This window comes from Opisthorchis viverrini (genome assembly GCF_000715545.1).
Source record: "Opisthorchis viverrini unplaced genomic scaffold opera_v5_46, whole genome shotgun sequence".
Lineage (NCBI taxonomy): Eukaryota > Metazoa > Platyhelminthes > Trematoda > Opisthorchiida > Opisthorchiidae > Opisthorchis > Opisthorchis viverrini.
Genome location: NW_008751703.1, coordinates 1,969,880 through 1,986,064, shown reverse-complemented (window position 1 = coordinate 1,986,064; position 16,185 = coordinate 1,969,880). Strand labels below are relative to the sequence as shown.

At 41.9% G+C, this 16,185-nt stretch overlaps 1 protein-coding gene across 1 annotated transcript in view; it reads right to left on the bottom strand.

The window, feature by feature from the left end:
- T265_03361 (hypothetical protein) overlaps window positions 1-3,093 on the bottom strand; it is a gene marked incomplete at both ends in the record, with an annotated part of 152,748 nt that extends 149,655 nt beyond the window's left edge. Inside the window, one exon of the mRNA XM_009167822.1 lies at window positions 2,778-3,093. Within this exon, the coding sequence (XP_009166086.1) occupies window positions 2,778-2,984 (207 nt within the window). The remainder of the gene's footprint in view (window positions 1-2,777) is intronic.
- Window positions 3,094-16,185: the final 13,092 nt, after the last annotated feature.

The window sequence follows — 16,185 nt, the reverse complement described above, 5'->3', positions numbered from 1 at the left end:
GCACCACACCGAACATGCCTAAAGTTCCTAAAGCTGAGGGAACGGTCGTGCTAGATAACTATTAAAATTAAATTTAACAGAAAGTATGAAACAGATAGTCGGATAATTCATTGAGAAACATAAGAACATTTGGTGGCACCCAGCATTGAAATAGACCAGACGACGCAGGTATTGGAAGCCTGCCTACAGTATCACTACCAATGCTTTGGAAAACTTACAGAAGGTTATGCGACAATCCAATATAATTTCCTCCGTATAGGAGTATAAGAAAAATTAGCTAGGCGGCTTTATTGATTTTTAGTTATTAGGCAAATGTCCACGGGCATGGCGCGGCAACTGTGACCTTGACGTCTCCCAGAAAGTTGACTGGATATCACTTTACGATTGATTTTCGGACATACGGATACCACCGCACTTTTTAATATAGTACAGGAAGCATATATGTAATCATATCTGATGGCTGACACCAACTTCTGGAACATTTCTACTGGCTCACATTTCATGCATTTTTCCGTTTAAACGTTCATTGATGTCGGACTGTGAGACGGCCAATGGCAATTTATATTTGACATCTTCATGGCAAGTTTTCGCTCATTCAGTTAAACATGTTTTAGCCAACTAAAACAGGATAATAATTCGACATCATACGCCAGATGACAGTCACCTATTATTGGCCCAAAAATTATTGAATCGTATTACATTTTATTCCTTAGGTCCTAGAAGTAGATTGTGAGTACCATGCTGATATTTAACCCGGTTACTAACAATAACCAAATGGTTACGTTTAAATTTAGATGCTCCACAGAAGAGGCCTCAGCTGCCGGGAATTTTCGGAACTTCGGAACTTGTGTGCTGTGTAAACGCTTTAAGCAAACACACCGCTACTTTTTCCGTGACAGTCACACCATTTTAGTCCTTTGGTTTACGATCGCTGTTTAAAACACTTTTAGCTAACTGAAAAGGCCTTTTAGCCCAAAATAACCGGAACGACCTAGTGGGGCATTGTTCTTGTTCTGGAGGTAACTTAACATGTGAAAATCATGCAAAGTTACGACATTCCTTTGAACCACACTCAAAAATATTTTTCATAGTTTGGTTGTATTACAAATGCCGTTTTTTCGGTTGCACATATATAGTAATGTAGTACAAAAAATTTTATTGTGTCACCATCCGGGGTGAAATCATGTGATTGCTACCTACAGAAATAAAAAAACGAATAAATTATTTATGTATTAAGAACTATCTTACTGGTTATTGTAGACATTCTAGAGGGAAATGTTTGGGAAGCAACCGAAACCTGTTTGTCATGAACTAGGATCAGATTCGTGTGCCTCGATAAAATAGGCTGTCTGTAACCTAGCAGGTGCAACTGAAAATCAAGTGTACAGAAGCATGCATATAACTCCAACACAACTTCATTTAGGTAGACTTCTATACAATGTTGAGAGGTAGATCTACCCTCTGGGTTCCAGTCAATGAGACGTCACCATATAGTCATTATAAGGGCGTCATTTACGTGCGAAACTGCTTTGGGCCTATTGGCTTATTAATCTTAGGGAGCAACATGGTTTGTGCCAATTCATCTGTCCAATTTTCGCGTCGTTTGTGAAAAAATTCTCCCGTACAACATCTCATCCCACAGCGACTGGATCTCGGTGACCGTATGTGATAGACTAGTTATATTTCTGCCACGACCTCCGTTGAATTTTTTTGAACTTCTTGGTAATGTCAGCTGCGGTGTGTTCAGTCTGAACAAGACAGACAATTCTCCCCGGTACGGACAAGTAGGATGAAGTTAAAATAGAAGAGAATATCACTTTTTTCATGAACGAGAGCCAAAATATGGACTTTTCCGTCAATGGATTAGTTTTCTGGCGTCAGCGGCCAGCTATATTGTATGAAGTGATTACACCCACCTAGTCCACTTTCAGCTCCTTTATCCACAAAATTCAAATCACTTTAGGGCCATCTTTCAGCTTTTAGGACTAAAATTCATTCACTGCCACTAGGTAGGCTGCGTTTGTCTTTCAAACAGCTATGCTGTTGCAGATGGACACCCTGTATTTTATAAAAAAAGTCCTATTGGGCAATAATAACATCCAAGGAATGAATGAACTTGGATCTCCGTCCTGCCCACTGCCCTTCTAGTAAAGACGGTATACACAGTCGAGTGTTATAAGGAATACGGCAAACTGCGGTTTCTTAATGATGAAACGCGACTTTCCACTGACCTCAGAATGCAAACTTTATGTATTCATTCACGAAATGAACAACTGGCCATGAAAGATTCACTCAAGCTCCGGGCATAATCATATGCCTCCAAGAGGCCTATTTGAGTTCAAAGATCACAAGAATCTAGAACTGATGACATGTATGGTTCTGTGTTGAACTGGATTCCCAGAGTAACTTACCCACAAAAAATGGAACAGGTATAAGAATTGTAATCAGGAAAGACACCGCAGGCGTATCGGAATGATTGTTGAGGCGATAAGGATGTCAAAATCCTTCGTTTTTTAATTTATTACCAAATACCTGTCGATGTTGACGGCTAGTTATCTGTGTTCCCTCTCTTTTGCGCCTCAAGAGACGAAGAATCTAGCGCAATATATGTCATAGAACTAGAGGCTACATCCGCAAAATACTTGGCGTAAGCATCTGATTATATATACTGTCCGAATTTTCAACCGATGCCTTAGTCGACCTCACAAACCAATGAAGCGAAAATTCCGGATTATATAAACATGGTAATCATTAACGTATCTGTTCAGATAACTCACTTTTGCTGTTTGATTCATCCCTGTGAATTCAATCTCTCCAACATACCGTTGCATTACCGATGTTCTCCTCACGCTACTCTGCTGTTGAAGGCCAACGGAGGCAGCAAGAGCGCCGATACCACCACTATCTCCTGGAGACATCATACTTGCTCGATAAGCCGACCGTCGAACTGTGGAAGCTCGCTGTAGCGCTGGTTGATCTTGCATTCTAAGCTAATATTTTCCCATAGGCAGACAACGATAACAAACTGTCACATAATCCACTGCTAAATGACGCTCGTATGGCCTAACTCTCATAAGATTTGTAAGTCTGGAAAATGTTAATAGCCAGACTTATTTGTTTGATAGACGCGTGTACTTGTAGCGTGAGTCAAATACTGGTTGGGTTGGACGCTGGCAGCTGATTGGTTGGGAAAACTTTTACACATAAGGAATCTGTGACACTAACTGCTACCGGAAGATGATCGGTTGATCAACCAACTGGCCGACCGACCGACTGACCGACCGTCACTAAACGAGGTGATGACTGCAACCAGATTGGCTGGTCAACGGCCGGGATAAAATTTGCCAATGACCGGATAAGGCGGTGTTTTCATTGTCAGCTGTGTTGTGCAGCAATACTGGGTGCGTACAGCTACTGGTTACAATAGGAACTGCATGTAATTGGGACTGCGAAGGGATCCGTGGCTTGGGAAAGCCGGATGAATATTTAATGAAGGCCAACAAACGTGAAACAAATACTTCGGCTATCACTATGTAGGATGCCGTTTTGGTAAATACACCAGATAGAGAAAAATGAATATTTTACACAATAATGTGTAGTTAAAACTTGATGTTCCACCAAAAACTGTACTTTTTACATGAGCGGGATAGTGCTAAACGGAATATTAACGTGGTGAGCTGCTTGTGGTAGTGCACAAATGGCCAAAGATCTCTGCTTGTCGTGCGATACAAGGTTTGGATATGCGTAAATGCACGCGGTGTCTTTGTGCACGGTTGGCGATCTCCTCTAGACTTATCATGGAACTACACATCAACTGATAAACTCCAGGTGGTAACTTTTAAGTTTCTTATCTTCCGTGAAGTGACATTTGTTCGTATCATGGATTTGAATTGGACGAATATCTCACAGCCCCTCATTCAGATTTAGCAAACATGGAAACCAAATATACCCAAAACCAAATATGGTTAGCAGATCTCAGGAGACTGCTAATGTACACCAGATTGGCGTTTGCCTTTATTGAAACTTTTAGCAGAGTTAAACGACAAATTTGACCAGTTGCAACCCAAAGGTTTTTGGTATTGTTGGGACAATAGTTATACTAATTAAACTGAATTGACTTCGAATGAAAGACTGGAATTAAGCACGATGTGTATTTGTGCGTTTCTTCCTCACAACTAAGCCTTCAACTTCAACTGCAAGATTCCAGTTTCAGCTAGAAAACAAATTGACCTCGTGGTAACTCTCGCAATATCCCAATAAACCCACAATGACCTTGGCTTCCTTGTAGACACAATCAAGATGATTGAGAAGTACGGCAAGAAGACTACGAACAAACAAAAGTTTTTCTGTGGGTTCGTCATGTGTCGCCTTGTTTTGAAGTGAACGGTTCCAACGCTTCCAGACCGTCGGTATTTCAAGAGGATGTCAGGGGTTTCATTGGCATTTTTGCTTGGTGGGATACCCAACTCACGCGTACCAGTGCAAAATCGTCAGCTGGTTAAAACAGTGAACGTAAACGAGATAGGCCTTGTATTTCTAACCAACTGGTCTCCGAGCCAAGGATTGCAGTATATGCTACCCCAGATTTAAGAAATGCAACCGACTACTCAAGTACACGGTTCATACTCGAGCGCTTCAGTCTGGCTTTTTCAGTCATTTTGGCAGTTTTTTTTACATAAGACTGAACCTCATTAGCAGATCAGTAATGCATGATGACCATGGAGTTTTCATGGATTTATCATGATATACCCAAGAGATAGATCTATCACTATTGCAATGAGTAGGCTGAAGTGCTATCACCATAAAGGTTTCAGGAGACTCTCATTCAGACTGTTGTAACGAGCGTTCATATATGTTTAACTGCTTGGAGAAGACAAATATAGGAAAGCATTCATTATATACATATATTAATTACAGCACAGAGAAGGCGTTCCGCTTTTTCACGCAAATATAGGAAAGCATTCATTATATACATATATTAATTACAGCACAGAGAAGGCGTTCCGCCTTTTTCACGGTGTCAAAAAAACAATGTGTAATGAGCAAAAGGATCCTCAACAATTAGTCCTGCACATTCGCATGCAAAGCAATACATCAGTGATTTAGTTCATTCTTTATTGCTCATATATCTCAATACGCACATTGCTGAAAAGTTGTATTGATATGCTCAGTTGATCAGTGGCATATGGTGGTCCCACCGCTAAGGTGTGGAGTTACAAAATACACATTGAATCGAAACCAGCTCGAGCATGAATTAGACGAAGGAATATTCTGAATCATCCCAGAAATATAGTGCTCTCTTCACCCCGTTTTCGACTTTTTGGCGGAATCGCTATGGCACCGGTGTAGATACTGTTGTTAACGACGTGAGACAATCGCGGAAATACCAGGGAACCAAGATAAAGTGGTCAAATGCGAGTCGTTTTGTGGGCGCATGTCCGGCTCGTGGTAAAATTTTACGTTGAAGCCATTGGTATATTCTCGTTCTGACCCAGGTTTGTCACATCCGACGTCGTATACGAATTAGAAGGGCTGGAGTTTTCAAAAAGTAAGTTAGTGAAGTTCTGAAAATGTTGGAATACCACAAGGAACTGGATCAACAGATTAAGTCAAGGAAAACAATAAAAATGAAATAGGGGTAGTTTAGGAAGACTGCAGGCAAGGTTGAACTAGGCTTCATTTGGACCGAAAATGAACTCAGTTGCTGGAAAATGTTTGGGAACGATTGGGAAGTTATCGTTTCAGAGAGGTTTGGTAAACAATCGGTGGTTTTATTGCTGGACAACGTTTCGCTTTTGACACAAAAGCTTCCTCAAACCAAGTGAGTAAGTAAGTAGGTCAGGGATCCAACCAGTGAGAGTTCTTATGACTAGGTGACTTGATGAGTGTTGGGTGTTCAGCCTGATGTCCCTGTTTGTTGATTAGTGGGAATGACTAAGCTTTACGATAGATCGGTTAGGGGGGGTTCGTCTTTATGATGAACCCGGATTTTTTGTCCTTGTTTTTCAGTCTTTAGGACACCTTCATGGAAAATTCCCCTTGAGGTCGTTCACAGATTTCGTTCGCCTGTGTTCGTCAAAGGGTACCGGGACAATTGGTTTGGGGATGGGGGTGGGGTGGTTAATTGGATCCAACTCTACTTGGATTTTTGTACTTTCAGACCCAGGCGATTTCGCTGATAATTGCACACAGCCTCGTGTCATCTCGGCTGATCTAGGACCGCTCTCCACGCGTTTGCAAGTTCTACCCCCTCTGTTCTATTCACACTCGGATGCTTGGCGATTTCCACCGCCTCGGCCACCAGTCGCTTGCATCGATTTTTGTAGGACAGTGGTAAAGCCATGTTTGTGACCTTACGATAATAGGTGGTGTACAACCACTAACCCACCAGTATGCACAACTTCGATCCACAATAACGGTGTGAATCTCAAACCCCGTCTCAGGATGTCCACATTTTCTAAGTCTATCCTATGCCCAGTGTCTAGAGCATGCTCTGCCATTGCTGAATCTTTGACTAACGCCTGGTATTCCTCTGCGTTTCTCGGTGGTCTGTTAATAGAACGCTTGTGCTCACCGATTCTGGTGTGCAATTCCCTGGCTGTCTGACCTATATAGACCTTTGTACAGTCGTTGCATTTCATTTTATATACACAGTTCCTAGTCCTATCAACCAGAAGGCGATCCTTCAAATGCACCGACGCCGAGCGTGAAGTTTTCCCCTTCTGGAAAGCCACTCTAATTTTAGCCGTATTCAGTACCCTTCTAATGACTTCAGATGTCCCTGCTTTGTATGGAATGACCGCTGTTCCAATCCACTCATTGTTGGGTCTTGGTGTTGGCACCAATACCCGTCTTAGTTGCCGCTTAATTAAACACACTAGGTATTCTCTATCCTGAAGTAGCTTTTTGTCCCAAGTTGTGCTGCTCTTCGGTCGACCTCTTCTGCACACAGTGCTCTTTCTCACCTAAACATCGCTGAAACTATACTAGCATATACTGCTTTTGGATGTGCAGGGGAGTAGTGTAAGGCCACACCGCCATCTGTTGATTTCCGGAAAACAGTAGCTTTTAATTTCCACCATTCCTGTGTGTCATGCAGTCAAGGAGAGGTAGTGTACCCAATGTGGATTCTAGCTCCATGTTAAACTTAGTATGAGGGTTCAATGTGTTCAGATGTTGAAAGAATTCGTCCACCTTATCCCGCTTTATCACAACGAACGTGCCATCTGCGTAACGCCAGACCACCCTTGGTGGACACTCGAACCCGTTTAAAGCTTTCTGTTCGAAGTCTTCCATGTACATGTTTGCCAAAATTTGGGATATTAGTGATTCCACCACTAAACTTGTTCTTGAGAATATATAATGACTGGGGTTTAGGCACACCATTATGCCTTCAACTATCTCGCCTACGGAGAGCTGCGTTTGTTTTTGCAGCGTTGTGTCTGTCAGTAAAAGCCTTCTCGCTATTTCCACGGCGTCCGCTTTAGGGACATTGGTATACACCGAGTTGACATCAGAGCCAACCAGGACTTCGTCTAGCTCTAACTAAAACCCAGCTACTTTTTTTTAGCAAAGTCATACGAATCTTGGATGTGTGTGGGTGACTTGTGGGCAAGTTTAAGGATACCTGCTAGAAATCTGGTCAGCTCATGTGGGGGTGAACCCATGCCATCCACTATCGGAGTACACCTTCCTTGTGAATTTTCGGTAAACAGTGAAGTCTTGGTTGGGTTGCACTTTTTGGGCACAACTGATACCACTTGCATTGCCCCAGATGGTTTATCAACACCACAAATGATGGTAAGTAATTTTTTTCGAAATTACGATGACTCATTTCTTATTGTTACCACTAGTTTCTGCCACCCCAAGGTCCGTCCCACGGTGACACGTGCGGGGAGTCTGCACGGAGCAGATACCACAGCCAACAATTTTCGGACAGAACCTTAAAGTAACTCAAGGAAAAAAGGAATTTCGTTATTGGTTAGGTGATGCATTTTCTGTTCACACACAATCGAGCTAAAATTCAAGTGCATATCGTCAAGTAGTTTGACCCATTCAGGTAACTATACGGACGAACAACTGTTTGGCCCGTATATACGTAAATTTTTTAACTTCGTAGATTTTTCAGTAGAGATATCTTGTTATTTATTACACACAAAAGCTGTGGGGATTCTATTAAATTTGCCCCTTTAGCATTGAAGGATTTCAATGTGCGCATGGATATGGCCAGTGCATCAAAAAAAGAAAAATATCGGTCCATGGCTCACAAAGTCATTGCTCGCATCACCATTTGTGCCCCCAATTTTCTATAGAGGAAAATATCGGTAGCGTAGATGGTCGTTGGCTTGTTCGCTGAGCTGGGCAATTTGTTTGCAAACGTTTCATCATCAATCAAGGTGATATGATCAGCGCGTTATTGTGGATCGAAGTTGTGCGTAGTGGTGGGTTAGTGGTTCTACACCACCTATTTTCGTAAGGCCTCAAACATGGCTTTACCACTGCCCTACAAAAATCGATGCAAGCCAGTTTGGTTCAGGGTGGATCATGATCTTGCAAGTGAGGTCAATCTACTGGCTGCTGACAAGATGGCTCTTGATCGGTTTGCCGAACTTGGCAACTGGCTTGCAAAGGTTTCGTCACCAAACAAGTGTGCATTTGGTGATGGGTTGTTCTGCGCCAGAAAGCACCTTACACCCGTTTCATCCTTATCGAGAATCAGCAGCATTTCACAGATCTTCGGGGGTCTTAAAACTCTTTACTCTCTGGCTGATAGTTCAAGCCTAAACTGTTCGGCCACAATAGACTGGCAAACAATGAACTTACAGTACACACGCATACATCCATTCCGCTGTCCTCAACAACTGTCTAGTATTATTTACCGTCTTAATCTAAAGGAGCGATAAGTGGTCCATCAGTCGGCGGTTCAGGTTTGGGTTGCCAGGTATCCGTTGTTTTCACTGCGCCCTGATCTGTTTCATACGAACTACATTATATCAGTATATCATTTTATCATAGCATGTTGTTTACAGTTCTGACTAAATGTATTCTTCTGATGCGTATTTCGGGTATCCACATGCAAATCACCCGCACTTACACTGGACGTTTCAGTTTGTTACGCTTACAGTAATCCTGCAAGTCACTATCTTTCAGAGCAAACTCTAGCTACTCATGTGTTTGCGCCTAAAGCGTGTCTGTGAGGTGCGCCGGTTGCCAGTGATTCTTTGCATACATTGTACCCACTTGAACTGACTCTTAGGGATCAACGGTTGGACGTGCTGGTACCTTTAGAACTTCTCTCACTTGTTCACCCTCCGGTATAATTCACTCGGATTGACACTACGCGCGAAACGTTCAAATGAGGGCAGTGCGGCTTGGCTTAATCCTTATGTGCCATTATGCAATTTACGCGGAGGTCTATGGGCTTATTTCGCTATGATAGACCATTCCGTAGACGAATGCCAGTCCACCAAATCAGAGAGTACGAAACAGTAATTGGCGATTGATTCTTGGACAGTGGGGGAAGTCTTAGAACACCTGTTTCGATTAATGAGATTGAGCGAACGCATAAGGCATTTGCGTTTCTACTAGCACTTTATTTTTATATTTTATATTCCAAATAGGGGCGAACGAGGAAAGAGTGCCAGAAGACATGCACAAAAATGTTTTGGCTCATAGTTTCATGGAATTGAGAAATCGTCTGCTCCATGGTGAAGTGATCCCTTAAAAGATGCCACTCTGAATAATAACCATGAGATTTTCCCATCGACGGGAATCCGCCGTGTTCCTACAACATCCATGAGTGAGAGAGACATGTAGCTAACTCGTAGCTCACCACTTGGAGCAGCTGACCCTGTTTCCACAAAAATCGAATGGCGCATCATTGTGTGAATCTGTTATTTAGCTATTCGAGACGTTAGCAGCAGCGTCCACATATCGGGATACCATATGTGGGCCACTACTAGTTTGAATGAGTCCACTGAATAACACATTCTCCTCCAATCCTGCTTATTTTACGGTTGATTGCTCTCTACTATGGACCACTCGCGTGAAAGAACGCTTGGTGGAAAGGCAGCCTATACGTTAAGGACTGCTTTCATAGTACAACTCGTCCAGCAAACAAATTGCTAGAGTGGACCATGGCAATCTATTCTTTCATACGGATCCAGTGGGTTTCACTCAACAGATAAGGATATTCAAGCCTGGTCACACTAAACCTGTACCGCTTGGCAGTGTGTTAAAAGCGGAAATCTGTTCGAATTTGAAGTAACCTCCGGTGCTCAAAAAATTAGATCAATCTAATTTTCGATTTCAGATCACCGGATGCATCGCTATGTTCGTAGACTGAGCTTAATATGTCTTTTTGGTCTATTCGTTTTGAAATGACAAATCCTCTCCTGTAACATCAAGGGCTAATGGCAAGTCCAGCTGTCAACTCTGACATAATATCATTGGAAAAGCGATTACTCACACCATTGCAATTTTCCCTAGAAGCATTGTGAGAATTTATTTGCTCAGATGAACTTTCACATTAATCAAACTACCTCTGGGAGCGAAGAACATGGCGATGAACATCCGAGTATGGTAATGTCTCAAGAAGGCTGATGTAGGAATACCCCTCTTCGTTTCCTTGTGAAGGGAGTAGTGCTGCTTTCACACATTGGGCCTAAAGGATAATCCTTGGGCATAATTTCAGGCTGTTCATTAATCCTAGTGTAACAGATCGAAAATCGTCGAAAAAGATCGAAATCGGCAATGAGCTATCGAAGAGTTTTCAACAACCTTATGAGCAATATGCTTTGTCTAGACAAAATTCAGTATATTTCGCTAACTTTTTATGATATGTCAGCTATTGTAATCGAATTCACATGTTGAACATTTGTCAAAATTCTAATCTCCGTAAACACATATGGTTTAAACTCTTGTTTGTAAGTGTGACCCACATTAAGGTTGCATGCTGCTTTTCGAGAAACGCACACAAGTTGTGCGAAACACCAGAACAGACAAACCTGTACAGAACTCAACTTCGGTTCTACGGATCATGTCGTGAAAGCCGAAATGCATTTCAACCATTGAATTGTATATTTCAAGTTTAGAAATTAATTCGAATGATCCATCGGGTGAGGCCATGTAAAGCAAACATAAGTAAAAATGATGCATTGATTAACCGTGGAGTGACATTTAGGACGATTTCACTGGTAGCTCGATGTGCGGGGTGCAGTATTCCTCTTCATAAATAGACCTCAGGAATAGGGTAGAAGCTACACTAATAATTTTCAATGCTTTTCACCAGCACTCATTTCAAAACCAGTGGTAAAATTTCAACCACTTTTAAGCAACTAAAGTACCGCACTGGGGGCTAAACCTTGAGGTCATTGTAGAGTTCAACAGTGCCACAAGGCTTTTAACAACTGATTGTATTTTTGCAAAGCGATCATTATCTGGAGGTCATAGTTCGTTGTTATGTTGACCGCCACTTTATTTCTATGTGATGGTGATTTTTTTTTAATGATCAGCTTGTTCACCGGACGGCCGTGCCCCCGTCATGGCAACACGATCTGCTGCACTCTTCCCGATATTAAAAAGCATCTTGCGTTGAGAACCACCTGCGAGTGATGGATGTGATATTTTCATGCATGCGGTGTCAACACTTTTATTAGTGTGGCTCAGAATAACCGCTTGCGTGCAACATTGCCCACATTGAAACATAAACTCAGCAGGCTGTCCATACTGCCAGGACGAGAGTAGCTGCGCATCTGAAATTTTTCAGACAACCCAGGCAACTATGTTATGAGAAAGTGGATATATTTGATAGATGATAACGGCCTATGTGTCCAAAAGCCATGTTTTTGGCTCACAGAACTTGCCCCTTTTTCGTACCTGCATTTTAGCCTATTATATACCAACTGTAACCTTCAAGATTCGGACACTGAATGAAGACAATTCTAATGATGATGATGTAGCAAAACGGCTACGATAAACAGGGAATCAGATGAACTGGCAAAAATGCAGGAACTGTACACCGGATAACGGCTTTCGTCACTTGGGGACCAGAACGCAGGACAGCTTGTACACTCTCCTTGAGATAGACGCGGATAAAAAGAGTTGACTGGTTAAACTTGGCCAAAAGCAGTCAGGCCTCAAACAAAAAAAACTGACCTGGGTTCTCGCGCTGATTAGCTGGCGTAAACTGGATACAGAAAAGCGGGGGGCGTGGAGACGAGCGGTCACGGGCGGACGAATATAACATACTAAGCGACAGCAACAGAAGGTACGAATGAAGATTTTGTAGCAAGTTAATTAGGAGTGGGAGTGGACAAATTAGTTGGTCAGGGATTTCGCCAACAGACTCAAGGAATTTCTAAGCCGTGGTAATACTAACACAAGCTTTCCAGTCGCTTGGGATTAATGAGAAAAAACAATAGCAAATTTTCATCAGTCAAACTACAGTTCATTTAACTTGCTCCTCACCTGAGACCAGCCGTTATAGAGTTTGAGTAGAGATGAAATGTTTTCATACAAAGCCAGTTGGGAATCCTAAGTTACGGAAATTATGGTTGATCGGTTAAATGAAGACAGAGCGGTTTATGCACCAGGTTACCCTGAAAATCGATTGCCGTTCTTAAAGCTAACAAAAGATAAGCAACATGAAGCATAAAAGATACCATTGTCGATTCTTTGAACCCTGAACCTGATATTCTGTTTGCGGATCTTGTAAACTTTGGTTCCAAAAATGTTTCGCATCTTTCGGCTTTGCGCTCCAACCCAGTAAGGGAAAGTGCAACAAAATCCGATTCGAGTGAGTTTCTTGGCACACATTCATTCGAATTGTGAAGATTTTAAAATCATTTACAGTGACTTACCAACAGGTTGCCAAAAATCATTTTACCATCTAGATGATACTGGTTGTCTTCTAACTGAGTCAATTCAGTCTGATTTCCTTGGGCACAGACGATCGGTTTACATTTTAACTAAGCAAAAATATTAAAAACCTTGACGTACATATAAGTTGGGTAACCATAACCAATTTTTATCAGGACGACTGTGTAAAAAAACGACGAACGCTTAAATGAAGACCTCGAGTGATGGCGTCAATACATACATTTTCCATAGTTTTCATACATTGAGTACTCGTGACAAACAACACGGAAAAGAACTTTTCTGCACCAACTTTTTATGAAGCCCTGAAGTCGGAACACTTGTGACTTGTGTGCTATTGCGTATCGAAGAAGGGAAGTTCAGAGACAAGTTGAGATTTGCCAATGGATCATGGAATGTCATTCGTTAAGCAGACGGAGAGTCCTCACCTTCATTTGGATAGGTGTGCCTGATTTCGTTTTGGCATACAAGGTGAGTACACTAATCGGAACTTAAAATAAGGTACGCGCCATAACAGTAGTAGTCTTAAATTTGGGCCGCCACTCGGCACCTAGTTTGACATAAAATAGTCCCTGCAACTGACCAGCCCTTGTATGACTCATTGAAAGTGTTAGTGAGTCTGAAGAGGCATTCTGCACTAGTTCCTGTTAACAATAGAGAAATACGTCTTCCGCTTGATGAAAAAAAGCTGTTGTTCTGAATTTTTAATGCTTATCAGTAAGTTATTATCTGATACTGTTCCCGGCATATCTGGCAAGTTACTACCGTCATCATCATCTTTGTCATTCCTGTATAGATATAGGAGCCGGGGTGTGCATGTTTTGCATTGTTTGTTGCCGGAAACACAGTGACAAATATTGTCATCGAAGAAGGTTAACACTGGTTAGATAACAAACGAGATGTTAAGTTTGCTTGTCATTTGTTTGTTTGTCGTACCTATCTAGGACACCTTCAGACAAATGAACCGGAATAAACCAAGACAGTATGGGATAGAAAGAGACAAATCGGATGAGGACATATGCACAACTATTCTGACAACTTGTGCTTTTACGGGCGAACTGTTGCGGCGCAGCGTCTGTAATCTATGCCAAATAAATTCCATCTGACAATTTTTTGTGCAAAATGATCAACTGAGAAATCAGGAGTGTGTGCACATGAACTAACACTGCGCTAATCTGACGCTACTCTTCGTCACCAAGATCTGGGATTATTCTCTTACAGATCCTCATTTCTATATCCGCGAGCTCCAAATGTTACAAGGTTCTGCAGACATTTCGTGGTGTAAACATTGTGTCAAAGAAATTAATGGTATTGGACGATACATTTGAATGCTGGTTGAGATTAAAAACAATAAACAGCTTGTACATGAGGTAAACACGCCACAAATTGTTTTTGTTCCGCATGCTTTGCCTTGAACAGACCTCTAGAATGGTCTGTTCCATGCGTGCATTGGAATGCCTGAAACAGGGAACATGGTTCCATAAAAACAACAGATGTAAAACAGAGGGTTAGAAAGGGCACAATGCAAAATACTTGCGCATTCTTTTACTTTTGGAAAATGATGATTTTGCCAAAATTTTTACAAATACAGAAGAATTTAGCAATAAAGTCTTTGGACAAAACACTATCTATAAAGTTTTTGGAAAAGGTGCCGCAGCGTTTTGAGAATTTCGGAAGTGAGGAATCGATCAGTGAGTCTAAAAGTTAGCTTATTTTGAAAGCACTGGTCTCTGATGCAGCGCTTTTTTTCGGTATTTCTGTCTCCACTTACAAGAGAACCTCGAATTTATAGAGAATATTTAGTCCTTGTGACCGATAGATTGAAGAGGTATTGTTCAACCAAGGCTGAAAAGAGCACAGAAGAATATACGGAGGTTGCAAAGATGTTCCAGAAACACAAAAACACGTATGCCCTGTAACAATGTTCCGGAGGCCCGGAATACTGCAGTAAGTTAAAAGAATATACACTCATTTGCAAACTAATTGGTTTTTTCGGGATACTCATATGAAACCCAGATGAATCTATCAGTTTTATGTACGGAAGTTTTGAAGTACGGAAAATCAAACAAGGATGGTTTTCAGTAGTCTTCGCAGTCCAGACTGCTGATAAACCACAGTTGTTTACGCATCAAGTTGGTACATCCGGCCACCGATCCGAGTAAAGAACTTCAAAGCTTGGTTGGTTTTAAAGGCAGCGGTTAAATTAAGGAAGTAGTGGATTTTCGTTTTCTGTATAGGATAAGTCTAAGTAAGGTAAAATGCAGTGCCTGAAAGAGATATACTGATATATTTAAGAGACCTTTCGGTGCAAAATAAATTGACATAATATCCTGTTTCGTAGGCCCCATAGATGTCGGAGAAACTTTTGCGGCGTGCTTTAACTCCTACCGAGAACTCAGCATATCACTTTTGCGTGTAAGCGCGGTTGGTGAAATCTCCAGGCAAGGTGGTTTTTTGAAGTGAGCGGATCCACGCTGTCTCTATACTTACATACATGCACATATACAATTATTCTGCGGACTTTTGTCACTCTAGAATTGTCTGCATGTGGAACAACTTGATTCAAGGATAGCGCCTGACTAGATAGGAGAGAAGAACTGACATTACCCGGAAGATGTGACATCACGTGAAAGCGTGAGTATGTCTTCCAACATAGGTAAGCTCTATCCGCCACACAACTGCGCTTTCATTTCACAACCACTAAAGCATAGGAACTTTTTGGTCGCTGAAGTGTAGGAAAGTGAACCCTTTGCTGCCGGGAAGGTGAAGGCCAGATGGTCACCAGCGTGGTAAGCAACATCCCTTACCTGTGAATGATTCGGATCTGCATAAAAAAGTTATTTTAATAGATTTAGTACTGTGTAAGAAAGTACGACCTACAGCCTTTCCGTAGCAGAGGAATTTGCCACAAAAGTAAAACTGCGGAACTATGTTCTGGGCACTATAACGCGACTGGTAGTTTACTGGTTATCCGTCTGGCTAAACCCTAACTTCAGAAACCGACATGCTTTTAAAAGCTGACAGAATGGCAGGGTGGGGATACGGTATCACTTCTGTTGAGCGTGTTATTACCACTTTGTAGGTTGAACTTGACTATTCAGTGGCTACAGGCGAACTGTCGAGCGAAATCCGAGCGCAACCAGGAATTTTGGAACGTCAAAATCATCTACATCACTCTGTGGATAGGCTTCCGGTGCAGCATTTCGTTCAAGTTCCGACGTGTACTGCGGTGTAACAAGAAGTATATAGGCTTACCAACAGGGGGAACAAGTGGGAAAGCGTGTTCCCTCAGACGAAGGGATGTTGTGT